Here is a 27,500-nt window from a genome sequence, read left to right as displayed (position 1 = left end):
CACGGGCTGAGGTGGTAGCTAAAGTAGTATTGCTTCGCAATAAAAGAATTTACCATGATGGCACTACACGAGCGCAGCACAACCTCGTCGCCGCGCTTTAACCCTGTTCCGGAAATGGGCGATGATTTGCGGGGCCGAGTCTTTTGTCGAGTAGCAACTGGTTGTTTTCTTCGAAGACGCTTTCAGTGGATTCAATGTCTCCGGTGCTGACGTAGATGACAACGCTTGATCGGGGCGACATGGTTAATTCCTCGACTAGGTAGATTAGAGCGGCGTGATGTGTCAAGTTTTAGTAGCAGTTGAAGTGGATTATGAGGACGGCGCGAAAGCGACGAGGACAAGGAAGGAACACGAAAATAACAAGACAGGCGCTTATTTTGGTGTTCCTTCCTTGTTCTCGTCGCTTTCGCGCCGTCTTCATAATCAACTTCAACCATGAACCAACTAGCCCAAAGCAAAGTACTTCTTTAGTAGCAGGTCGGGATTTTTTGGTTGAGAGCCTACTCAGCTAACATCGGAGGTCTATGACTGCGCGATGTTCGTTCAGAAAGTCCATACCCAAAATCACGTGGTGGAAGTACAGCTGTAGGACATCTATTTACTCTTGCGGTGCGTCGCCCCAATGGCTTACCACCAGCGATGCGGATCAGCGGACCATTCCACGTGGTTGCAACTTTGTGAACGGCGCCAATGGTGGCTGAGTGGTCGGCTCCAGTATCTACTAAGGAGTAGTCGGGCGACCGCGGACTGGACCTTCAAGGTCACTTGTGCGTTGGCCTTAGTGTCCCGTCTCGGCACCGTCGTCGTGTTTGAGGCCACGGCCGTGGCACACCGTTGTCGCTTTGATGGTCAGCAGTGCTAGTTTGGAAACAGTTTTGGACAAAATTGTCATCGTGTGGACAAGCAGTGTATTGCCTGCGACGTTCCCTCATGTGCCTCTCATGGGCAGGTTGGCACCAAACGCACAATTTACACAGCGATTACCTCTTTCTAGCGTGTTTCAAAGTCCACGCACATGGCTTGGTTGTGTCAATGACTGTTTTTTAGTGGCATTCCTGTTACTTAACCTTCCAGGGCATGTTGAAAAACCTTGGCCCTACTTCAGAACCGATTCTAAATGCAATTCCAGAAATCGAGAAGGCCATTTTGACATTTCGAACCTTGACTTCCTCGGCTCGTGTCGTCTGTTGCATTTAGAACACTGGACGCTATGTTTCGGGCCTTGGTAGCGACGCGAGTTTCTCAGTTTGGTAGCGTCCACTTTTGCTTCATTGCTTTGTCATGCCTCGTTTTGTTTGCTTGCAACATCTGCGTCCTTGCAGATTTGTTCTGCCATTTGAAGCGTCAAATTCTTCTCTCAGCATTTCTTCCTTTATTTTACTGTTCCAGGTACCAAACACGATTCGATCGCGAATCATTTATTCAGTAAGAAGACCAAAGTTACAATATTTTACTTGCTTCCACAGGCCTCGTTTTAAGTGCTCCACTGGTTCGGCTTCTTTTTGCGTCCTTGTTCTGAAGACGTATCTTTCGTAGACTTCGTTTCGCTGCTCTGCACAGTGATCTGCAAATTTTTTACCACGGTTTTGTAGTCCTGCCTGTTTTCGCCGTCCTCGGACGTAATATTAAGACTTCCATTGCGTCATACCCGTCAGCGGTCAGCAGCCTGGCGGTTTTAGCAGCTTCCGTCAGCGGTTTGGATTTTTCTGTTGCTTGTACGTACAGCTCGAATTTCTGCTTGAAAAGATACCAGTTCCCCTGAACATTTCCCGTTAGGTACGGACGAAGCGTCGTGGCTGCTTCCGCCACTTTTAACACCATGTATCAGCCCCAAACATGCTGATAACGGAATAAGACAGTCAGCGATGGATCTGGAAATAACAATGCTGGAGGATCTGGTAATATAGGGGGTATTCACTGACGCGCTGTGAGCGGTGCATTGTGGGTAATAAAGGCGCAGTCGACCATTTTTGTGCCTACGGAACGAACAGGGCGAACGTACCACGGAACGTACGTATAAAGTGCTGTCGTGCGGTTCTACAAGCAGTGGCATTCGCAGCTATATGTTGTTTATTGAGCTATCGTAGACTGTAATTAACGCGTGCACAGTGTAAACAACGGAAGCTCAAGAGCTGCGCGAACGACCTCGGCATTTTAAGGTTCCGGAAGTGCAAACGAACTCCACTCGAACGAGACACCTCATCCGAGATGCGACGTCACGTATGGCTGGCACGGCTCAACCGCACAAGTATCATGGAATACGAGAAATGTACGTCACAATGGGCTGAACTGGAATCTTCTAGATGTGCCCTAGCAGCCAGCTCTTGTCACTGTTCATGTATGGCTGTTCTTCACGCACACGAAAGACACGTTCCCGGTAAAAGAGCAGCGTGGCAATGTATCGCTTCCAGTCATGTGCATGCATGCAGCGCACCGCCAACACCTCCTCGTCGTGTTTTGCTTCAATAAAATACTTCAAAGAGGGCTCACTAAACTTTGTGTTTGCCGTACTTGCCTCATTCGATCAGAAGAAGTTGGATGTTCGCATCGTCTGTGTCGGCTGCTATTCAAAGTAGACCGCATGCAGATTAGGTGAAGGAACGTAGGCGGGCAGAGTTGTTTTACAGAAGGTTAGAAGAACTTTAGAAACTTATTTATCTCTAATAACAAATAAAGTTTAGCTCGGCCAAAACAGTGCTGTATTTCAAGAGTTTTGTTGCAAAACGTTATTCCAAGCCCGCGAGGTGGCGCCACCGGTGTTATCACTGTGTCCTGTGGCAGCGGTTTCTTTTGCTTCCTTAAAGCCACAGACGAGGCAAACATCCGACTTTTTCTGATCGATTGAGGCAACTACACCAAACAAGTTTTGTATAAAAGATACTGACTACCAAACGCCATTTCTATGCAGAACATCAGCTACAAAAACTCAGCGGTTTAGTTGGTATAAACGTTGTATGGCACGCACGTAATTGCACAAAGAGCGAATTCGTCTGCTTCAACCGCGGCACTTAACCCAGCCGCTTGTAATATAGTTGCATTCTTCGAGTGGTCAGTAGGCTTGCGATTGGCTTCTTGTGACGAAGTTCGTCCGTAGGACAAGGAATTCATGAATGTCGCACATGTTTATGCGTGGGCACAGGCCGACGCTTACCGTGCAGTTCCGCATATCGACTGCACACGCGTCGGTACCGAAGTTTTGTTTCGTACAGGTCTCTGTCCGCATCGCGCACACTTTGCCGATAAATCGAACTTTCACTCAAGATACCGATTAAATTTTCATAACGGTGCTGGCATGAGGCAGAGTGACAGAGCAAACGGACGTGCACGAACAGCTAAGCTAACCGCTGCCCTGTACTAGTACTGGTCAGAACAGGACACAAAGGTGGCGTCGGCTGCATACTCACGTCAGCTGTGACGTCACATGAATACCCCCTATAGGCAGTCACCACGCCATGGAACGGGCCATGCCACGTGTCATGGCATGTGCGCTCTGTGTTGCGCAGCAAGTGCCATGGTCGGCATGACCCAGCACGACGCAATAGATAACCCCAGATGTACACCTAGTGAACTTGTTGTGATGATTAGTTGCGCACGTGCTGTGCTCAGTTTTTCCTTCTTCTTTCTGTCTAGAAACAAGGGACAAACTTTTTTCACCTTGACAGGTGCCGAAAAAGCAGCACATATCAAATATCTGCCTGCAACCGTCTTGATGTTATGAGAAAGGGAGTGATAATAGGGCATCACAAATGTAGAAATTCTGTCTGTCCCTAGAATTCAGAGTCAATGCTGTGATGTGAAACGGAGGGCGACAATGATGTGGTGTCTGCACAGGATTCGGTGCGGGCGGCACACCTCTTAATACAAATGGCTGCGACCTACCTCGACAAGCCCGGTTACGTAAGGGCCTGTTGCTAAACCATTATTAAACACATATAGATAACGTATTTTATTGAGCGAAATTTCAACTAAGCATGACCAGGTAGGGTTCGCTGTCGTTTAACTCCTCCGTGGCTGTCTGCAAACGTCAAGACATCACAGCCAGATCAAGACTACACAAAGGTGTCGAGGGCACATTCAAGGGGGAGATGTCCTAGGTGTCGAACCAGAAGACGAGCGGTGGCGGTGGAGGGAAATATAGGCAGGGAAGGCTCTGTGGTATGGTATCAGGCAATGTTACATAATTGCGGAGATATTTCCTGGTGCGAATAAAGTTTGCCAAGTGTGCAAAGAAGCAGCAACAGCCACGCGGAATAGAACAAACCAAGCAGCAGCACAAGCATAAGTGAGTGGCCCAGGCTCTGAGCGCTGCACTTAAGGTGAGATTGCGGCGCCTATGACCATGGCTCAACGAGGCCAGAAAGATTTCGCTTAAAAATAAAATTAACGTGGGTCCTCAGTGTTGGTCTTGAGCTACCGCTGCTTTTATTAAGTTCAGCAAGTGGCAGTTAGGTGTGGAAGATTGCATATGAAGCCTCCTTAATTTGATAACTTCAGAAGCGACTGAAAAGAGGGATTAGTGGTTGTACAACATCTCACCGTCGTTTAGTTGTAATGTGGAAATATTATATGGGGATCTACAACAAAACCAGAGTTGCAATGTGGCATCAAAAAACCCACTTTGACATCCTGCTGGAATCTCAGACACCCTAAAAACACTAAATTAAAACTTCTTGTTTGGCTAGTTGGTCCATAATGATTAGAAAAACTTCAGCGCAAATGAAAATGCCCGAAGGTGAAAAAAAAACACTCTTTCCTGTCCCTTCTTCTTTTCGCCTTCGGGCATTTTCATTCGCGCTGAAATTTTTCTAACCCTAATAACGCTTATGATAACAATGACGTCACTCGCGATGTGAAAACAGTTAAAACGTGTGTACTACGAAGTAAAAGGCTGCGGCGTATCTATTATCGTTTCACGACAGACGCATATGATTTCATGTAAATCTGAATTTATTCACTTAATAACACTGCCAGCCTCAGTTGGAGGCTTTTACATGAGCGGGAAATGAATCAGTAAATACTGATTCGTGAAATTCAAAGTGCAGGACAGACAAATTTTGAAAAGCACAGGTTTACAACAGCAAATAGCGCATAGCTACTAAACACACAAATGAATCAATTGAAATTCTCACATCAAAAGCCAAGACAAAAGACGCAAAGACACCTCAATGCAACACTGCAAAAACCGAGACAATACGGCGACGTTTCCTTACTCTGTTAGTGTAATACAAACTTTTATTTGTTGCTGGTATTTAGTTTGTAAGGTGTTTATTGGAGCACCAAGACCGTAAGCAACGTCCGCAAACCAAAGCGACGGGTGTAGCATTCGAACCAACAGCTTGCCAACAGTGCAGTGCCAACAAGGCTCCGGCTCCACTTCGTCTACCTCTTCGGGTTGGCGCGCGAGCTGATGGCGATCGGGATCACTGCAAGTTATTAATGCAGACTTAACAGCACAGCCTAGAAGAGCTTTCCTTCTCTGCAGCTTTGCTGAAAGTAACTAAACTTAAAACAATCAATCCGCATGGTCGGTAATAGAAGAAACTCACTAAGGCAATGCCTAGTGGTTTCATTCGTTTTGGTTTCAAAGCAATCTGATTTGTTTATTCTGAAACAATTGTTAATAATAAGGAACGACAAAATGAGTTGCTTGGCGAGTTGGTGCTTTCGATGATCCATAACCACAGCACAAAAGACGGGACAAAGATGAAGGAGGGACATCACACAGCGCTGCTACTCACCTACTCAGAGCGGAAAGGTAGCAAGGGGCGCGAGTGTACAGGGAACATCTCAAGCTTCAGGTGGAGCTTTTGGTGGAACCAGCCCCCTCAAATGAACCAATGGCATCAGCTGTGATGGAGCACAGACCGCATCAGAGTGCATGAACTATACAACAGGTCCGTATCACCGAAAGCTCCTGAATACGCCAGGAACGTCCTGAGGCTGGACCGCAGTTTGCGGTGAGCCTGAGAAATCCATACCAGAACTTTTAGGCATGGTGTAGCAAGGTTCCAAGCAGGCCGACAGAACTAGGTGGGCCATTGCATTTTGTGGTGTGTGGACATGTTGACGAGGTACAGGGCTTCGGGGAAGAAGCTACCTCTGAATAAGACGGTTAGGTGGCTTAAAGAGAACTCATTCTCGCCGCTACTTGCTGAAAAGGACGGAGGGTTTGCAGTTTGTTGTTATGCAAGACAACATATGCCGAAATGTGTCGAAAGCATCCGAAGCTGTTCTTGCGATGCTTGACAAACGCCGTACTGTGTCTGTATCAAAAGTTAAGAGCAAGGCGAAGAAACTTGTTAATAGGCTTTAAATAAATAGGTTATCAAGTAAGATCGATAACAGCTCAAAAACGTGGTTGCAAATGGTTTTCACTGCAAAGACACATAAACCAGAGGGGCCGTTCCCTGTAATTGTCTCGGAAATTGGAAGGTGGGATCCGCATGTATCGATGTTCCTACAGGAAAAACTAAATAGTTTCTCAATTGACGACCCTATTAGAGGGAAAAGTTCGGACGATTTAATCGAGTTCCTAGAATGTAACTACGATAAGAAGCTTATTGGATTTTCAGTTGGAGGGGGGGGGGGGGTTGTGATCTGTACGAGAAATGTCTAAAGAAGTCATGTCTGAATTTTCTAAATTTAAAGAGAAATTGCGACAAAAATGAGAGTATTCAGTGAAGCATTTGCAAGAGAGATGGAAAAGATGTTCGTGAACTTCGCAACAAACAAAAAAGCATAATCGAGAGTCTTGAAAACGCGCAGGCCGACATTGATGACCTAAAATGGGGTAGACGCTGAGACTGCAAAGAATTTCAAGCTGAGAGATGAGAACGGTGAACTTTAGGGTAAATGTGAAAGGCTGGAAAAAAAAAGAACAATGAGCATGAGAAACAGCTTGTACATCTCGAACAATATTCCAGAAGCTGTAGCCTTGCGATTAAAGGTGTTGAAAAACACGAAGAAGAAACCCGCACCGACATCATCTCTGGGATTGGAACTGCAATTAAAGAACCAATTAGGGACACCAACATTGAAACCTGCCATCGTGTGCCTGTACGGATTTCCACTGGAACTAACATCATTGTCAAATTTAAGCCTAGAGCGAATCGTAACCAATTTCTGAAGACGGCAATAAAGCTTAGGCTAACTAACGAAGATTCCGCTATAGACAGGAAGGACCACATATGCATTAACGAGCCTCTGTGCCCCACTCTTAGACGCTTTTGGTTAAGGCCATTTAAAAGCTTGAATTCCAGTGGAAAGCCATATGGGCATTCAATGGCGGGACATATGCAAAGAAAACTGAAACCTCGCCAATGATGCACATTGCTGACGAGAGCCACCTTGGAAAAGATATGTTAAGTGTCGCCTGAAGGTTACGGTGTCCCTACAGTTTTTGTTGAGATGGCTTACCACGACCCTGAATGCAACAAGCCAGCAAATATTAAAGATGCATCTATTCTGCAACTAAATACGCGCTCGGTTGTTAATAAAATAGATGACAAATAAATTTTTAGGACAGTTTACTTTTAAATACAATGTCATAATGATTACAGAAATAGTACAATGATAGTTGTCAAATGCTTGTACTTGGCGGATACAGAATGTTTTTTTCTAAATCGCACTAGTTCGCGAGGAGGTGCCGTCGCCGCATATATTGCAGTAACTCAAAAATATTCCTTGGTACCGAGTTTCTGTTGTGTTTCAATTCATTTCATTCATTTATTAATACTGTCAGCCACCATAAGGGGCTTTAACAGGAGTGAAAAATACAAAACGAAAAAATGAGCAATATAGAACACGCTGAAAATCAATAGTCAATCAAAAATTGTCTCTGAATGCACACACAAACAAAACAAAAATGAATTACACAGAAATCGGAACAACAGCCATTCCTACACCACAGCAATAGAACCTCATCACCCTGTGGTAGTGCCACAGATGACATTTTCTAAATGGCGTACAAATTCAGACAATGATGATGATCGAACAGCAGAATCTGGAAGAGAGTTCCAGTCCTTACAAGTTCGCGGAAAATAACTAAACTTGAAGCAATTATTTTTATAGCCGGCAATGGAATGAACCTACTATGACGATGCCTTGATGTCTCATTAGTTTTGATCTCAAAGTAGTCTGATTTATTAATTTTTAGATAATTATTGATAATGAGGTAAAGAGTTTTTAGTCTTTCATACCTGGTTCTGCTTTCGAACATTAGTAGTTGGGCTTGTTGGCAGAGGACTGTTGAAGAATGGTTACGGCGGTATTTATTATATATAAACCTTGCAGCGAGCCGCTGAATCCTATCTAGCTTGTGAATGTTAGCTGCTGTGTGAGGATCCCATACTACTTTGGCATATTCGATAATTGGTCTGACTAGGGTTTTGTAAGCCAGGCACTTTACATTCGGGGTAGCACTGTGCATTGTGCGCCGCAGGTACCATAGTGTTTTAAAGCTTTGGAGATGACATTTTCAATGTGGGTATTCCATCGTAGGTCTGATGTAAAAGTTAAGCCTAGGTATTTATACTGATCAACTCTTTCGAGCATGTAACCATTTATTTGATAATTGAAATTAAGAACATTATTTTTCCTAGTTACTGACATGAACACAGACTTTTTAAGTTTAACTCCATCTGCCAGTCGTTACACCAATTGACTATTCTTTGTAGGTTTAAATTTAATTTATTCTGATCATCAATCGTATCTACGCTACTGTACATCACGCAGTCGTCAGCAAACAGTCTTATTGGAACATCAATACTACTTTGCAAATCATTTATGAAGATTAGAAAGAGGAGTGGGCCTAAAACGGTACCCTGCGGCACACAGAAGCAACAGGAAGAATGCTAGATTCACAACCTCTAACAAATACATACTGTTCACGAGAGGATATATACGCGGTAGACCACTGTGTGAGTGTTTGATTTTTCAAGACCGCATTAACCTTATATAACAATTTTTGGTGTGAAACTTTATCAAATGCTTTCGCAAAGTCAAGGTATATAATGTCTGTTAGACCACAAGAATTTATTGCTTCTGCGAGGTCATGAACTATTTCTATCAGTTGGGTAGTTGTGGACAGTTCCTTTCGCAAGCCATGCTGACGATAATACAGGATATCATGCTGGTCGAGGTAGTTGAGCAGGTGTTTAGATATGATATGTTCAAGCAACTTCGAAACTGTGCTATTGAGCGAGATTGGGCGATAATTGCTAACAGATCTCCACTTTTATGGACTGGTATAACTTTTGCTCGCTTCCAGTCAGTTGGGAAACATCCGGCAGTAAAAGAAGACTGAAATATTTTGGTCAAGCATTTAGATACCCATTCAGCGTACCTATATAAAAACTCGTTAGGGATACGAGCTGGACCTTGGCTTTTCTTGATGTCAATATGTAATAGCAGATTTAGAACACCTTGCTCATCAATTTGTAAGTCAGTAATAGGAGGCCTCTCAGTTTCAGCATTAAAAGGAGGCAGTACACCATTATCATGTATGTAAACAGATGAAAAACATAAATTAAAATCTTTGGCACGTTTATGGGCGTTCTCCTCGATCTCAGCATGGTGCAGAACCTTTGACGGATTTATATAGCGCCAAAATTTACCAGGTGACTCGCGAAGAAATTTCGTGAGCGTCACATTATAGAACCTGTCTTTTGATTCCTTAAGAAGTCTCTTTAAATCCTGGCTCATGCGGCGAATACAAAGTTTATTTTCGGGGTTTGGGTTGTGTGAGGAAGCCTTACGTTTACGTTTAATTCTTCGTTTGAGATGAAGAATGTCTCTAGTTATCCAGGGACTCGTTTTATTGGTGCTCTTAAATTTCTTAGGAACAAACTGATTAAGGCACCGCTCTGCTAATTCCGAAAAGAATTCCCATAGTTGGTCAGTACTAGCATCAGAGTCATGCAGCTGCACAAAATCTTCATATGAATAATCGAGGCAGTCAATCACAGCAGCATCATCAGCGTCATGACAATTAATGAAATGTTTTTGGACAAAGCACCTGTAGAATCTGGTGATGCCTTTAAGGATAACAAAACCATCCTATGATCGGACAAACCATCTAAGATCTCACATTCACAGAGAGAGGTTTGTATACGTTCAGAAACAAAAATCAAATCCAGTATAGATGATGTTGTAGTACATATCCTTGTGTAATCAGATACAACTTGAACTAAATTATGACAAAAAGCAATATCAAGTAACTGCTCACAACTAAGCACTTCTCGTGTTCCAGGTAATTTCGAACACCAGTCAATGCCGGGTAGGTTGAAATCTCCCTATAATAGCATCCTACTATCGTGAGACAGGTAGGAGTCCATAAATGTTCGGTGATTTACCAAAACGTCTACCGGAGCATTTGGGGCCCTGTAAACACCCCCGATGAAGACTGTTTGTTTATCTAGATTTATTTTGACCCATAGCGCTTCTACGCCATTTACATCTGGAAGTACAGAAAATGCTATGTTGTCCTTGATAATTAATGCAACTCCCCCACCTCTGTCTTCTCGGTCCTTTCTCACTATTTTATAGCTAGGAGGAGTAACTTCAATGTCGAGTATATCCCTATGCAGCCATGTTTCGAAGGCTACTACTATGTCTGGTTCATATTCTATGATTATGCTTTCTAATTCGACAATTTTATTTAATATGCTTCTGGCATTAACATTTATGACTTTGAACGGTTTTGATCCTGTGTTCCTGCGTCAATCGCTATTCCCAGAAGAGGTATGACATTTGTACCTTTGTTTCGTAGTTTCGTCCCAGGCGTAAAGTATTTTGTTCACCTTCATCTTATCGAATACCATCTTAACCTTGGCCCCATTTTTCCTTTCGTCTACAGTGGAATTCCAGAGGTTCTTCCCTATATCATGCACTCTTTCAGAATAGTCCTCTGAAATGCTTATTTGCCCTCATTTAAGCTTGTAGCAATTATTCATAATCTTAGTTTTTTTCCCTAAAATCACCCATCCTAAGGATAACTGGGCGATGCTTTCCCGGAGACAACTTACCAAGACGGTGTATTCTCTCAATGGTACTTAGCTTCTCTCCGAGTTTTACCTCAAAAACTTGGTCGTTTGCTTTTCTCAGCAATGTTTCTTCGTTTTCATTTTATTCTTCCAGTATACCTCTTACAAACAGGTTGTTCCGCCTGGACGGATTTTCTAAGCCATCAAGTTGTTTAGCTAGTGCCGCGATTTCCGCCTGGCAACCACTCACAGTAGTCTCAATATTAGATAGCCTTATTTGGGTTTCCTCTAGCACCACGAGCTTCGCTTCGATGGAATCGAGTCTTGTTTGCATTTTCACGATACCTGCCTCAGACGATGTTTGTTTTTCTTGAATAATAGTAACTGTGGCCAATATTTCTTTTTTAGTTTTGAGAATTTCATTTAGGATAGCTTCTGAAACAGGCCCAGGGTTTTCCTCATCTGAAAGCTTCAGCAGCATGCATACCAATGAAAGACACAATCAAGCAGTACTTGTGGACACGGCAGCACAACTAAACAGAGGTGATCGCTACGAAAACCGCATCTTTTTGCACAAACAAAGGTACTTGAGGAGACATCACCACGGCAGTGCTGCCGTGTCCACTGGTGAACGTTGGTCGGGGCAGCAGATTTATAGCCGGCAGGCTCCGTGACGTATGTTGGTGATGTGACGTCACTGTGCTCATCGAAGGTGCTCAGAGGACGTTTTCCACGAGGCGATGATCGTCCATACTTGGTGCACGGCGAGAGGCATCGGTGATAAATCCAGGAAGCCGCCACAGCGTTTCGTTGATCGCAGCTGGGGAATAAGATTGCTGCTGTCCGACGGCCTTTATAACTGTCGGTGTGTCGGAGACAAGGATCAGGAGGGATGCGCAAACCTGCACAAACAAAGGTACTTGAGGTGACATCATCACGGCAGTGCTGCCGTGTCCATTGTTAATTATGGGATTTTAACCCATCAGCAGCATTTTGAAACCATCTTTGTAGTATATCGTCCGCCACATGAAAATGTTCGACTATTCCTGTCGTTCTTTAAGGGACTTCTGGATTACGTTTCTAGCAATGGCTTTCACTTGGTATAAACGTGTTAGAAAGCACCAGTACAGTAGTTGATCTCAAAAGTATGCCTAATTCCTGTATATTTGAAAACTTGGCCAAAACGCCAACCTACATAACACATTCTACTGCATTAATCGTCGATTTACTCATTACAAATATTGACACATCCGTTTGTCACTCCGGTACTATAGCGTCAGACATCAGCGACCTCTGTCCCGTTTGTATGATCTATGTTAAGAAACAAACACATAACAAAATCTGCCCTCAACCATTATACTTCAGTGTGCATCTGAAACAGCTCTGGAATCTTTTAAGAAATATCCCAGCATAATTGAAGTTTTTATCGCGAATGCAAAATGTAGATAATGACTGAGCTAAGTTCATGGAAGCATTCACACGCATTTATGCTAAGCATTTCCCAATAAAAATTTTTATACCATTAAAAACAATAATTAGAAAACCATGGGTGACTCGGTTTCACTTAGAAACAATAAAAATAAAATATGAACTTTATAATGCATTCCTTCACAATTGATCTCCTGTGACATTGCAGGAATTTAAAATGTACTGAAATAAACTAAACAGCGAAATAAGGCGAGCTAGAACAGCTTACTATCACAACGTCTTTGGCGATATAAAAGCGAAGAACCGGACGCCACATGAAGGTGATCAACCGTGCACAAGGGCGCGAAAGAAAGCATTTCGCACTTGAACAGATAACAGTCAATGACCGAGGTATTGCTGGCGTAGAACTGGTGAATGCTTTCAGCACGCACTTTTGAGATAATACTGCAGCTCCCACCGATACGTGTTTTTCTAATAATGCAACCAGACCTTATGTGAAAGCTTGTTTTTTGCTACTGACGCACCTGAAAAACTGAAACATTCATGACTTTAAAGAATTGTAAGGCCTTAGAAAGTGCAGCGGTGGCGTAGCGGTAGAACATCCGCTTCGCATGCAAGAGGACTGGGGTCCAAATCCCGGTGCCGCGCAATTCTCCACCTGATTTAAAAAAAAAAAAGAAAAAGGAAATCCGTGTGTCGATGGAATTGCATAAACAGGTTTGGGTTGCGACCTGATGCCGGTGAACACCTCCGGCAACGCACTCCCTCACCAGAACAGGATTTGGCCAACCTGGTGCAGTAATTGGCCACAACCTCTCATGATAAGCTCCATATAACCCCGGCCCTCAGTCACCATGCAGCGGCTGCGGAACAACTGACCATGGCGGCGGTCAGACCTGTGACGCAGCAGGGGTGCTAAGAACTTCTGACTCCGCTGGACAGGCCGCCATAGGAAACTGACCCTGGCAAAGTTCAACGTTACAACCCTAGCTAGTGAAGCTAGCTTAGTAGTGCTGTTAGAGTAACTAGAAGGTATGAAATGGGATGTCATCGGGCTTAGTGAGGTTAGGAGGCCGAATGAGGCATATACTGTACTGAAGGATGGGCATGTATTGTGTTATCGAGGCTTACCAGAGAGGCGACAACTAGGAGTAGGTTTCCTTGTATATAGCGGGTAATATAGATGAATTCTATAGTATTAATGAGAGGGTGGCAGCCATCGTAATTAGGCCTAATAGGCGGTATAAACTGAAGATTGTACAGGCCTATACACCTACAGGTAGTTATGATGACCAGGCAGTTGAAAGCTTCTACGAAGATGTAGAATCGGCAATGCTAAAAATAAAGACGCAGTATACTGTACTAATGGGCGACTTCAATGCCAAGGTAGGGAAAAAGCAGGCAGGAGACCAGGCAGTAGGTGACTATGGCATCGGTTCTAGGAATAACAGGGGGGAGTTACTAGTTGAGCTTTCAGAGCGCAATAACTTAAGAATCATGAATACCTTCTTCAGCAAACGGAAGAACAGGGAATGGACATTGAAAAGTCCTAACGGGGACACTAAAAATGAAATTGACTTCTTAATGTGTTCAACCCCCACCATTATGCAAGATGTTGAGGTAATCGGGAAAGTGCGATGCAGTGACCACAGGATGGTGAGGTCCAGAATTAGCCTAAGTCTGAAGAAGGAACGCAGCAAATTAGTAAGAAAGAAACCCATCAACAAATTAGCGGTGAGGAGGAGGGCAGAAGAATTCAGGAGATCGCTAAAGAATAGATATTCAGCTCTAACCGAGGATGGCGACATTACCCCAGATGCAATGAACCATAATTTCAGATATATCTTCACTGAGTGTGCGGTAGAAGTAGGCGGTAGGATAGTTAGAGAGGATACCGGTAGGCTGTCTAAAGAGACGAAAGATTTGATTAAGAAACGCCAGAGTATGAAAGCTTCCAATCGAACAGACCAGATAAAATTGGTCGATATATCAAAGCTAATCAATAAGCGCAAGGTGGCTAATATAAAGAAGTATAACATGAAGAAAATTGAACAGGCTGTAAAGAACGGGGGAAGCCTTAAAGCGGTAAAGAAGAAATTGGGCATAGGCAAAAACCAGATGTATGCGAATATGGACAAGATAGTCAAAGTAGCCGAGGAGTTCCATACAGATCTCTACAGCAGCCAAAGTAGTCACGATCATAACGAGATTGGCGGCAGGGAAAAACAGTCAGACGTTCCTCCAGTGACGAAGGATGAGGTCAAGAAAGCATTACAAACTATGAAAAGGGGGAAATCAGCTGGAGAGGATCAGATAACTACAGATTTGCTAAAGGACGGGGGGATATCGTGCTAGAGAAACTGGCCACCCTGTATACGCAGTGCCTGGTGTCATCGACGGTACCGGAACCATGGAAGAATGCAAACATTATCCTCATTCACAAGATACTGGACTCTAAGGTCCTTAAAAATTACAGATCAATCAGCTGACTGTCTGTTAAGTATAAGGTATTTACTAATGTAATCGCTAATAGAACCAGGACAACCTTAGACTGCAATCAAGCAAAGGATCAACCAGGTTTTCAGAAACGGTACTCTACTATCGATCATATCCATACCATCAATAAGGTGATAGAAAATGCTCGGAATATAATCAGCCTTTATACATAGCATTCATTGATTACGAAAAAGCATTTGACTCAGTTGAAACATCGGCGGTTATTCAGGCATTGCGAAATCAGGGGGTAGACGAGCCATACGTGAAAGTGGTGGAAGATATATATAGTGGCTGCACAGAAACCATACTTCTGCATAAAGAAAGTAACAAAATTCCCATAAAGAAAGGTGTTAGGCAAGGCGACACAATCTCCCCAGTACAATTCACAGCTTGCTTAGAGGAGGTATTCAGAGACTTGGAATGGGAGCAGTTAGGGATAAGGGTAGATGGAGAATACCTCAGTAATCTGCGATTTGCTGATGACATTGCCTTGCTAAGCAACTCGGGGGATGAACTGCAAATAATGATTGATGACCTAGACAGGAAAAGTAGAAAGGTAGGCTTGAAAATCAATATGCAGAAGACTAAGGTAATGTTCAACAGCCTCGGAAAGGAACAGCACTTTACATTAGGTAGCGAAGTACTGGAAGTAATAGGCGATTATGTCTACTTAGGACAGGAAGTAACCGCAGATCCGGACCATGAAAAGGAAATAACAAGAAGAATAAGATTGGCATAGAGCGCATTTGGCAAGCACTCGCAGATTATGAGTAGCAGATTACCGGTATCGCTAAAGAGAAAAATATACAACAGTTGCATCTTACCTGTACTCACCTATGGGGCTGAAACGTGGAGGCTAACCAAGAGAGTTCTACTTAAGTTGAGGACAACCCAGAGGGTTATGGAACGAAACATGGTAGGGGTAACATTGAGAGATAGGAAGCGTGCAGAGTGCGTCAGAGAAATAATTTGTTACCGACATTCTAGTGGAAATTAAGAAGATGAAATGGGCATGGGCAGGCCATGTAGTGAGAAGAGAGGATAACCGATGGTCGCTTAGGGTAACAAAATGGATTCCAAGAGGAGGAAAGCGTAGCAAGGGGCGGCAGAAAGTTAGGTGGGTGGACGTGGTTAAGAAGTTCGCGGGGGTCAAGTGGATGCAGCTAGCACAGAACCGGGTTAAGTGGAGAAATATGGGAGAGGTCTTCGCCCTACTGTGGGTATAGTCAGGCTGATGATGATGATGATGATGAAGGCCTTAGACATTTTACGACATTCAAATGAGGCCAGTGAAGTAGGTTTTAGAACTTATTGCTCGTGCACTTTCATGTATACTGATTGATTTGTCTGATTTGTGGGGTTTAACGTACCAAAGCGACTCAGGCTATGAGTTACGCCTTAGTGGAGGACTCTGGAAATTTCGACCACCTGGGGTTCTTTAACGTTCACTGACATCGCACAGCACACTGGTGCCTTGCTTTTCGCCACCATTGAAAAGCGGCCGCCGAGGTTGGGATTCGATCCCGCGTCCTTGGGAGCAGTAGTCGAAAGCCGTAACCACTGCGCCACCCTGGCGGGACCCTTTCATGTATAATTCAGCGCTAGAAACTGGGGCATTTCCTGCTTTAATGAAGATAGCTAGAGTGTCTGTGGTACAGAAAGGCGGTGAAAAGAATGTATTATCCAACTACAGGCCAATAACTATTCTCCCATTGTTTTCCAAATGCCTTGAAAAAATTATTTTTCGTCGACTATTTTTTTTTTACTAGGCATAATACACTATACGAAGCACAGTACGGTTTTCCTAAAGGACGATCGAAAGGAATAGTGCTATTAGCTATGAAAGATGACTCTCTACTAAATATACATAAAAGTTTTTCACCCTGGGACTTTTTATTGTCTTCTCAAAAGCATTTGAATATTTAAATCCTCACATTCTGATAGAAATGGTTGCGTTTTCGGGAATTTGTGGACTATTTTTAGAACTGTTAGAATTATACTTTAAAAAATCACTCACAATCTGTGTGTTTGGGACACCACCGATCGCATTTTCTTCCTCTTTTGAGAGGTGTGCCTCAAGTGAGTATTCTGGGTCCTCTGTTATTCAGTGTTTACATCCATAATATAGTGAATATTGACGAAACGGCTACGTTTATTATGCTGACAATAGTAGTATACTGCACTCCGGACCTCATATTAACAGAACGAAAGTAGACAACTGGGCATGTTGGTAAGTATTCATCTTATTGTGTTCTGCCTTTCTCCGTATCTGTCCTCGTTCAGTGGTGCCACAACAGAATGCACTAGTGTAGTGTTTGTAATCGGCATCTAGCCGAATGTTACCACTCTGTTGGCCACTATGGAATAAAACGTGGCGGCTTAACTAACAGGCTGGCTTCATCAGTGTCTCGCCCAATCTAATCAATCGGACCCCATCGCAGTCTCCGGGAACAATAAGATGGTGTCAGAAGTGCTCGATTATCTCATGTGAATACATCAAGAGTCAGTCCGTCCAATCACCCATCAGCAACAAGCGGCTACCGGCAGTCGTAGCCATGGCACATGTGCTCCCTGCTTTCCCAAGTTTTGACCTGCGCTCTACCGACAACAATATTGGTCACGAATGGACGAAGTGGATAGAAAGGTTCGGAAACTTTCTTTTAGCTTGCGATATCTCGGCAGATGCACGCAAAAAAAGCGCTCCTCCTGCACTACGTCGGTGAAGATTTGTACGAAATATATCGCTCGCTCCCCGAGAGCGCTGCGCTAGTTGCGACGGCTACAAGCACGACCCAAACCACGCAGAGTACATCGACGCCAGAATACGATGCCGCTCGAGCGAAACTGAACGCATATTTTGCGCCGCGAGTGAGTTTAACATTTGCTATCTATAAATTTTGTCAAGCTCAGCAAAACGTTGGTGAGTCACTGGATGCCTCCTACGCGCGCCTTCGGCAGCTTTCTCGCCACTGTAACTTCGAAAACGTCGACTCTGAAGTCAAGAACTAAATCATTCTCGCCACAACGTCGTCTCGCCTCCGAAAGTATGCCATGCTTCATTCCCTCACGTTACCGGACTTACTTAAGCAAGGAAGAATGCTCGAGGATGTCGAATGGGATGTGTCCGAAATCGAAAAGCACGTCGATAACAATGCGGCGGTGTTCGCAGTACACAAGGCAGGACAACACCATGGCCAACACCCAAGAAATGAACGACAGATGCCACGGCAGGCCTACACACCGCAGCGACCTCGTGTCTCGTCAGCAGATTGTCGCAACCGTGGCGGCATGTGGCCTCACCAAGGCGGTCGATCCAATTGTGCTGCATGGGGCAAAACTTGCAACGCATGTTACAAGGTTGGTCATTTTGCACGATTCTGTCGCTCAACCAGGAGAACTGTACATGCAGTGGACTGTGACAATGACTCAGACACACAGTTAGTCTGCAGTAAGAAGAGTTCAAGTACTAGAGAGCCTGCAGCCACCTGTGACACCAGTCCAAGCAACGACGAGTACGTTTTTGTTGCCATGACAAGCAGTTCAAGCAGCTCAAGCAGTTCATCTCCAAAGACTATTGTCACTGTCAACAATGTGCCAGTCACTTTCGTGATAAACACGGGTGCTACAGTGTCAACTGTTGGCGAAAATGACTTCAAGAGCTGTCGCCCAAATGTGAATCTCCATGAAACATCCATCAGAGTGTTTCCATACAAATCAACATCTCCACTTCAACTTTTGGGCAAAGTCTCTGTTACAGTGAGATACAAAGATAAGTGCATTGAAGAAGACATTTTTGTCATTCCAGGAAACTGTGCACCACTCTTAAGCTTCACAGCAGCAACCAACCTTGGGCTTGTCCAGATCACATACCACGTTTCTGACAATCCAGGTGACACGTCAGTCGTGGAAGTATTCCCCAAATTGTTTAGTGAAGTTGGAAAACTCAAAATCCAGCACATCCACCTTTTTGTGAACGACTCAGTCCCACCTCTTGCACAACCACACAGACGTATTCCGTTTGTCTTACGTGATGCCACAGAAAGAACTTGAACGCCTCCTGTCAGAAAACATCATAGAGCCAGCCATCGGACCTACACCGTGGGTGTCCCCTGTGGTTATTGTGCCCAAACGACATCAGCCTGATGAAATTCGAATCTGCTTTGACATGCGTGTTGTGAACAGTGCCATTCAACGTGAACGACATTTGTGTCCGACAGTGGATGACATCATTGTTACCCTAAAATGGAGCAACAGTATCCTCCAACCTTGACCTGAAGAATGGATTTCACCAGTTGGAACTTGACACTTCTTCAAGGCAGCTCACAACTTTCTCGACACATGTTGGCTTGTTTTGCTACAAACGCCTCAACTTTTGCATCAGCAGTGCGGCTGAAATCTTTCAAAACACCATCCGCCAAGTGCTCAATGGCATCCCCTATGTCCTGTAATGTTAGTGACGACATCCTTGTTTTTGGACAAACAAAAGCGGAGCATTGCGCCTCTTTGAAAACAGTTCTGCAGCAACTCCAAGAAGCTGGACTGACGCTCAACGGAAAAAAAGTGTCACTTTCATCAACGAGAACTGAACTTCTTTGGACCTATTTTCTCAGCTGACGGCGTTCGTCCTGATCCCAAGAAGATAGCAGCCTCCTACAAATCAAAACACCAGAGTCACCACAAGAAGTAAAGAGCCTGCTAGGCATGATCAACTATTCAGGCAGACTCCTGAGAAATATAGCCGACCTCACACAGCCATTACGTGAACTGACATTAAAGAACGTGGCATGGGAGTGGACGGAACGACAGCAGAATGCTTTTGAGAGCTTAAAGCAAGCCATGTCTGATGCATCCACCCTTGCTTACTTTGACGCATCCAAGCCGACAGAACCGGTAGTAGATGCAAGTCCACATGGACTGGGTGCTATCCTCACACAAAGTGTCAGTGAACACATTGCAGTGATAGCCTGTGCAAGTAGAGCGTTCACACCTCTTGAAAGCCGCTATTCCCAAATAGAATGTGAAATTATCGCAGCTGTATGGGCAATGGAATGCTTTCGCCTTTATCTTTGTGGAATTCACTTTCTTTTGCTGACTTATCACAAGCCTTTAGTGAGCATACTGGGAAACCCAAGATCATCGCCATGTGCCCGCATTGAGCGCCTCGCTCTACGCATTCAACAGTACCAGTTTGATGTATTGATTTACAGCACACCGCAGGAAGTAGCAACCTTTCCGATTCCCATTCCAGGCATCCGGTTCCTGAGATGAAAACACATGCCCGCATCGACAAAGTACCCAACAAGTACATTAACTTCATCCAGTGCCACAGCATCCCAAATGCCTTCTCAGAGTTCAAGAAGTTGCTGAAGAAACTAAAGCAGACCAGCAGCTGCAATTAATTCTCAGTGCTATTCAGCACCCCACACCTAGCAGCTGGGTCTCAGCTGAACTGAAGCCATTTGCCTCCATAAAGACTGAACTAACAACAACACCTGAGGGCATCGTCCTTCCAGGAATGAGCCTAGTTCTTCCCACTAGCCTGCAGAAGCAAGCAGTGCTGCTCGCCCAAAGGGTCGTCAAGGGATTGTCAAAACAAAACAAATGCTGAGAGAAAAAGTTTGGTTTCCAGGCATGGACAAACTAGTACACACTGATTAAAAGCTGCCTACCATGTCAAGCAGTCGTTCCCAAGAAAAGCAAGAACCACTTGCCATCACTGAACCGCCCAATGGTCCCTGGGAGGAAGTTTCGGATGACTTTTGTGGTCCGTTCCCAGATGGAATGTACGCTATGGGGGTAATAGATGACTTCTCGCGATACCCAGTAGTACAAGTCACACATTCCACGAGTGCGAACAATGTGCTCCCCTTGCAGCGACGAGTGTTTTGCCAGTTCGGAATCCCTGCACAGGTAAAAACTGACAATGGACCACCATTTCAAGGCAGAGAGTTTGCTGTACTCTCGAAAGAGTTAGGATATCGACACCATCGGATCACACCTTTGTGGCCTCAAGCTAATGGTGAAGCTGAACAGTTGATGAGAACATTGAAAAAGCATGTTCACACAAGTCAGCTTGAGAACACAGATTGGAAAGTACAGCTTGACACTTTCCTGATGTCATAGAGCACTTCCAAACACCTTACAACAGGAAGATCACCATATGAACTGCTGTTTTGGAGACCAATGAGGAATCTTCTGCCGTGCTACCCTGAAGCTCCTTTGCACAATGAAGACCTAACAAGGTTGAAAACAACCGCGCTCGAGAAAAACACATACAACAAACATCATGCTGACGCACGAAGATATACTCATCCACATCGCTTCTCTATCGATCAACGAGTCCTGTGCAAGCAAGACAGACGCGACAAGTTCACTCCATACAATGATCCAGACCCTTATAATATTGTAAGTATTCATGGATCACAAATCAAGACATCGAGAGGAAAAAGAGTAATAAAGCGCAACTCAAGCTTTTTTTAAGGAGGTCTCTGGCCTCAAACAAGCCACAACATCACTCGACCGCGATTACATCTTATATCCACCACCTGTAGTCAGCCAGCCTGCACCTCCTATATTGCACCCGCCTACACCACCTGCATTGCACCAGAGTTCTCCAACATGGCGCTATCCACAGAGAAACAGAAAACCTCCACGTCATCTGTCTGACTTTGAGACCTGACTTTGTGACTGTATGCCAGTGAGAGACCTTTCTACAGTGGTCTGTGACAGTGTGTGCACATCCATTTAACGTTCCCCAAGGAGGGTAGTGTAGTGTTTGTAATCGGCATCTAGCCGAATGTTACCACACTGTTGGCCACTATGGAATAAAACATGGCGGCTTAACTAACAGGCTCGCTTCATCAGTGTCTCTACCAATCTAATCAATCGGATCTCATCACAGTCTCCGGGAACACCAAGAATAGCATTCTTTCAAATCTCTCTTCTGGTCGCAATCCAATCGTCTTACCATTAATGCAAAAAATACAAAGATAATAATTTTTAGATCGAGAAATAAGCCCCTTAATCTGCAATGCTTCACTTAGTGCAGGGAAAACTTATTGACATCGTTGAGCACCATACTTGTGTAGGCGTAATATTTCTCACGCCTTATCTGGGACCTACACATAACTCAGGTATGTAAAAAACTTTCATCCGTCACTGGAGTACTGTCGCGAAGCAAATCGTTTCTGCTTGTCCAAATCAAACTGCAGATTTACTGTGCGTTACCTAAAACACTTTTTAATATCTACCATTGCCTCAAAACTGGTATCAACGATGCACGTAAAGTAGTACGAACCAATGGTTCGTGCCGAATTTTCGCACTACCTACAAGCTATAAACACTACACATACACTCTTCCTACCATTCCTAATAATCATCAAGATACAGAACTCTGCAGAATGAAACAGTTGCGGCAGTATTTTGTAAATATGTAAGGTTTTTCTTACTCTGTCATATCATTCTCGTTGTTTTGGGATGTGACGTTGAACAGAGTACGAGAACGTTAAATTTATTGCGTGTGGTCACAGCAGTTCCTGCAATGTTTAAAATGTGACTATAGTTCATTATTAACATTGCTGCAAATTATATGCTTTTCAGTTATGTCTTGTATTGAATTACACCTGCCTTCTAGCTTTTTTAAATGCCTGCGATTTTAAGAACTCAAATGCGATTCAAGGTGAAGTAAGGATGTTTTGTTTTGCTCTTGTTTTTGTGCTATATTTGTTACGTTTCCACTGTTTTCTCTTTTTTATGAAGGTTTCAGTGGCCAAGTCAAGCTGCACAGTGCAGCTCACGCTGGAAGGCTTTTTGGGCTAAAAGACCTGAAAGGCTTGGCATGATGCTTAGTGATGCAGGGATAGAATTTCGTTGCCAAGCATTCATTGGGTGGCTGAATTTATGGATGGTCTTGGCAGAAAAAATAAAACAAATTTTGTGTTGAGATGAGCCCACGAAACCATTCTATCTATCATCGACATGATTGCAAAAACTTCCAGAGCAAATTACTGGCATATATCGTTTCAATTAACCCGGTCCTACGCCAGCTGCATTGAAATTATCCCGCAAACATCCTAGTCTAATCCGCTCATTCCACTTTCTGTCGTCCCTTGCTAAGCTTACCTTCGTTTGGAAACCCATTGGTTGCAATTAGCGACGATCTGTTATCCTCACTTAGCCCTATATGCCCTGCCCATCGCGTCTCCTTGATCGAATTATATTTATCTGGCCCACTATACGCTCTCTCTTAACGTTACATCTACCATTTTCACTTTCACGGCTCTTTGCATTGCCCCTCGCATTAAATAGAACCCTTTTTGTTAGCATCCACTTTTTCACCCCTGAGGCCCTGTAAGATAAAGCTGTTGCATTTTTTACTAATGATCTGAGCTAACTTGCCAAACGCACTCAGTTCCGGCCGTCTTATTTCAGTTTTCGCATTCTGGTCGGCGCCTAATACCTTCCCTAAGAACACCTAGCGATTCTCTGCCTGTTGCTGTCAAACATTACTTTAGTGTTCTGCATAATAACTCTTTGGCCAGCTGGTCTGCTCTGCCAGTCTACATCATTAATCATCTTCTGCAATTGGGCACCTGACTTCCTTACAAAGCCATTATCAACAGCAAATATCAGAGCGCTAATGTACTCTCTACTAAGCCTTATCCGTAATTGTTTTTCAGCACAGGGCTCCGAATACTTTCTCTAATCCAGCTGTGAATAGTATAGGGTAGAAAGTGCCTCCTTGCCTAACACGTTTTCTTATGGGAATTTTGTTACTTTCTTTATGCTGAACTATGATTGCTGTGCAACCCCTGCAGATATCTTCCACTACCTCCTCATACGGCTCACGTACACCCTGATTTCGCATTGTCTGCATGACAGTCGAGGTTTCAGCCGATGCAAATGCTTTTTAGTAATAAATGAATACTATATATAGGGGCTAGTTATATTCTGAGCATATTTTATTCAGTTCAGTCGTTAAGTCGTGTCCGACTCTTCGTGACCCTATGGACCATTTCATGCCACGCTTTCCGGTCTCTATATTTTATTACTTGGTATAAAATACGGACATGATTGATGGTAGAGTATTCTTCCCGCAAACGTGCTTGAATATTTGGTTGACTGAAGGCTAAGGTTGCTCACAATCAATTAGCCATTACATTAGTAAATACTACATACGTAATAGATAGTGAGGTTATTGGTCCTTAAATTTACACGTCCTAGCATCCCTTTTTAATGCATTGTGATAATGTTAGCATTCGTTTGAGATTCCAGTAGCGTCGTTGTTATCAGGCATTGAAAATACAGAGTGGCCTGTGTTTCTAGCATGTTATCCGCATTGTACTTAAATAAATATACCGTTATCTCGTCCTCACGAGCTGTTTCCGCCATTTCATTACATATGTTGATTTTGTTACTGTAATTTTTGTTACTGCAGAACATTTGATTTCTCTGCAATGCTGCTAGTCTCCATATATTTCTTCACTGCTTCGTCTGCTGTATAATTCAGTGTAGAACTACTTGGCTACATTGACAACCTTGTCGATACTAGTAATGATATGGTCCGCCTTGTCTCTGAGCGCATACTTCAGGATTCAGCCAGTGCGTAGATTTTGCTTGGCCGCTTTCTGATTACTGCAGCTCTTTCGAGCATGCTCAGTTCTCTCAATGTTATGCGTCTCTACGCCGGAGACTTTACACCTATTGATTAACTTTAATAGTTATGCTAATTCTATCCTATTGGTAGTTCGGAGGCTTTCATGACTTGCCTTCACTTAATCTCATCTTCTGTTTCCTTATATCGTTTTCCGGTATCCTGGCAGTAACTATAATAGACCCGAAACAGTATGTAAACTAAATGCAACAAAAACAACTTGCTGACTACGTTCAGAGCCTAATCGAGTAGACTGTGAGCCCGTTTTCTCTTACCCTTTCCTCATTTCCCCCTGCAAACAAATGCGTGCGCAGCCCGGGTGATACATTTGTTAACATAAGAAAAAACAGCTGAGGCTTTCCGCCAGCACAGAAATTTCGATTTCATTTAGAAAAATTAATCCTGTGCCAAAAACATTCTGTATAAATACTGAAGCATTTCGCTGTTATGGTCTTTCTAGCACCGGAAGAAGGCCGCAGTCTGAAATGCACTGGCGAACTAAAAAATATATTAGGCCCTTTAAGGATGCAAAAATGTCAAATATCACTCCTCCATATAAAATTGTGTCATTGACCATTCACACAGCCGTAATGAATATTTTCTTGGAGCTCTCACAATGCTCGGGCTCTGTTCTCAGAGCCAAACGCCACGCCGCTAGCTCTGACCACACGCGTGGTTGCGGAGGACGGCACGAGGCACAGCCAGCGATAAAAGCTGTTTATTGGGAGCTCACAATCTTCTTACTCGGTAATAACAGCATCCGCACGCTCCGACGTTGCCGCGTCGTCTCTCTCTCACGATTCAAAGGCTGTCTGCCGAAGGCGAGAGGGAAGGGTAAGGAGGGACCGCCCTGCGACCTATGCGACTCCCTCTCACCCTTGAACTCTCTGAAGAAGCTGCGGGAGAGGAGGCCACGAGGAAAAGTATTACAGCTCCCCGTGAGAGGGTGAGGGTGCTCTCCACGTAATGTGAGGCGGGAATGTTTAATCCTTACAATCACGACACAGCCTTCAGACTATGTACATATACCAATAAAATTGTTGAATTATTAGATTTTTTGAGAGATGGAGATTCCAAAGATACGCATTATTGCTGAGGAGGTGCGGCTGATTGCGGAATTGCAAATGAAACCAGATTTTAGCACTGAATAAAAGGGAACCATCAGTAGCAAGCATTACAGAGCCTATCCCATGCTGCAATCTTTATAGCCTTGTGCGTGATCTCCTTGATTAGTTCTAGGAATCAACTTTGTCCTCCGTTAATTACAGGGCAACGCGGGTACTGTTGTCTACGACGGCGGAGTTGCCGAAGAGGACGATGAGTCCCCTGACAGGCGTCTCCTGCTGCAGGAGCTGATTGGCAAGCGTGGTTTCGGCGAGAGGAAGCGTGGATTTGGCGAGAAGCGGAAGCGTGGTTTCGGCGAGAAGCGAGGCTTCGGCGAGAAACGGCACCGCCAAGCGGAGTCCGCAGCATTCCACCGCAGCCTGCTGGCCATGCCGTCTGCCAGGAATCCGTCCGGAGCCAGGGTGCTTCTCTTTGAGGAACCCTTCGAAGACCCTCTTCCCTGACTACAGCCGGAGTTGCTTTGTCCGAGGTTTTGACACTAGCCCCGGGCTAGTTGTCTGTGAACGACGAAACATACAAAAATCAGTGGTCTTCAAACAAAAATGCAGCTCACCATGCTACAGACAATGTTGCAGCTCTGCCACCACGAGATAAATGCTCAAGCCGCCAGCTTTGATGCTGATGACTTCGACTGCTTCCGAGAAAATTACTACAATGCAAATAAAGAAAAGAAGGCTTGCATTGCAGTCTCATACTGCCCTTGTCACCGCATTAAAGTGTTCTTTTTTGGCGCGAAATTGTGATCTGTTTAAGGAACGAAACAGTGCTGGTTTTAAAGACGCAACCGTGCAAAACTATTTTCAAAGGGCTCCGAAGAAACGCAAAATCAATAGGTAACGGATAAAGCCGTGTTAGTATTAAAATTTAAGAATACCAGAAAAAAGGAACACCAAAACACACATTTAGTTTTGCAAAATTTTTCACATCAATGCACTAACCGACCGAACAAACAACGCTAATGTCTATACGCTTCAGTTTTGGAATTCTACAGGCTAGATGGGTTAGTTCTTTTAAGAGAACCCTTTCTTAAGGCCATAATAAAAATATGATCCTGTCGTCGTATTTATAAGATAATATTTATTGTGCACTCAAGACGTTACTAGTACTTATGTTAGTTAGTCCTTACGTTAATTCATGCGGACTATTACGTTACGTTAATTGTCCACATGAATCTGTTAACTTCAAAAATGTAGACAGGAAAATAGAACTGTTGTCTGATATTTGTTGGAAACAAAAAGGGGACTAATGCTGCAGTAAACTTCTAACGAGAAACACGAAAGGTTCACATTAGGTCGAAAATATCATCTTCTATCACTAACGACTGCGCAAAAAAAGGTTTCTCTTGTGTAATTTGTAACCAAAAACAGATCAAGTGCACGGCAAGTCTGCATCGAGCCAAGATGAGCTCTAATAGTGCGGTTCGCAAAGGTTCGAATTGAGATCACGTTCTAATTCTGGCAGCATCGGCCACTAGCTATTTGTGCGCGCATCGGTCCGAGTGTTTCTAGGTGCTCAAAGTTTGCATATATTGTCGTTTAATTAGACCTTTATTAGGTAGAAAGCCTTTTTATTTTTATTTTATTTGTACCAACTGCAGCTCCATCTCGAACTATAGCAGGAGTGGCGTGGCGGAGTACATATTTTAAGAAATGACAAAAGGAACAGAAAACATGTAAGGTAATCATGCAGTACAATATCAACAAACAATCAAACAAACGCAGAAACAAACTAATCATTGCATTTTGGTTTTAAAGACAGTGATTAACAGTGGATGATTGCCCTATTAAATTCAATGTGAGGGAACGTTGTGATCCAGG

At 43.9% G+C, this 27,500-nt stretch overlaps 1 protein-coding gene and 1 pseudogene across 1 annotated transcript in view; one reads left to right on the top strand and one right to left on the bottom strand.

Moving 5' to 3' along the window:
- LOC146187561 (uncharacterized) overlaps positions 1-26,126 on the top strand; it is a 201,407-nt gene extending 175,281 nt beyond the window's left edge. The window contains exon 2 of the mRNA XM_084608225.1: positions 25,827-26,126. Coding sequence (XP_084464351.1) covers positions 25,827-26,126 — 300 coding nt within the window. The remainder of the gene's footprint in view (positions 1-25,826) is intronic.
- LOC146187562 (uncharacterized) lies at positions 10,719-11,689 on the bottom strand (annotated as a pseudogene).
- Positions 26,127-27,500: the final 1,374 nt, after the last annotated feature.

This window comes from Amblyomma maculatum, chromosome 6 (genome assembly GCF_055883805.1).
Source record: "Amblyomma maculatum isolate TAMU_Amacu chromosome 6, ASM5588380v1, whole genome shotgun sequence".
NCBI lineage: Eukaryota > Metazoa > Arthropoda > Arachnida > Ixodida > Ixodidae > Amblyomma > Amblyomma maculatum.
This window is presented reverse-complemented; position numbering and strand designations above follow the sequence as displayed.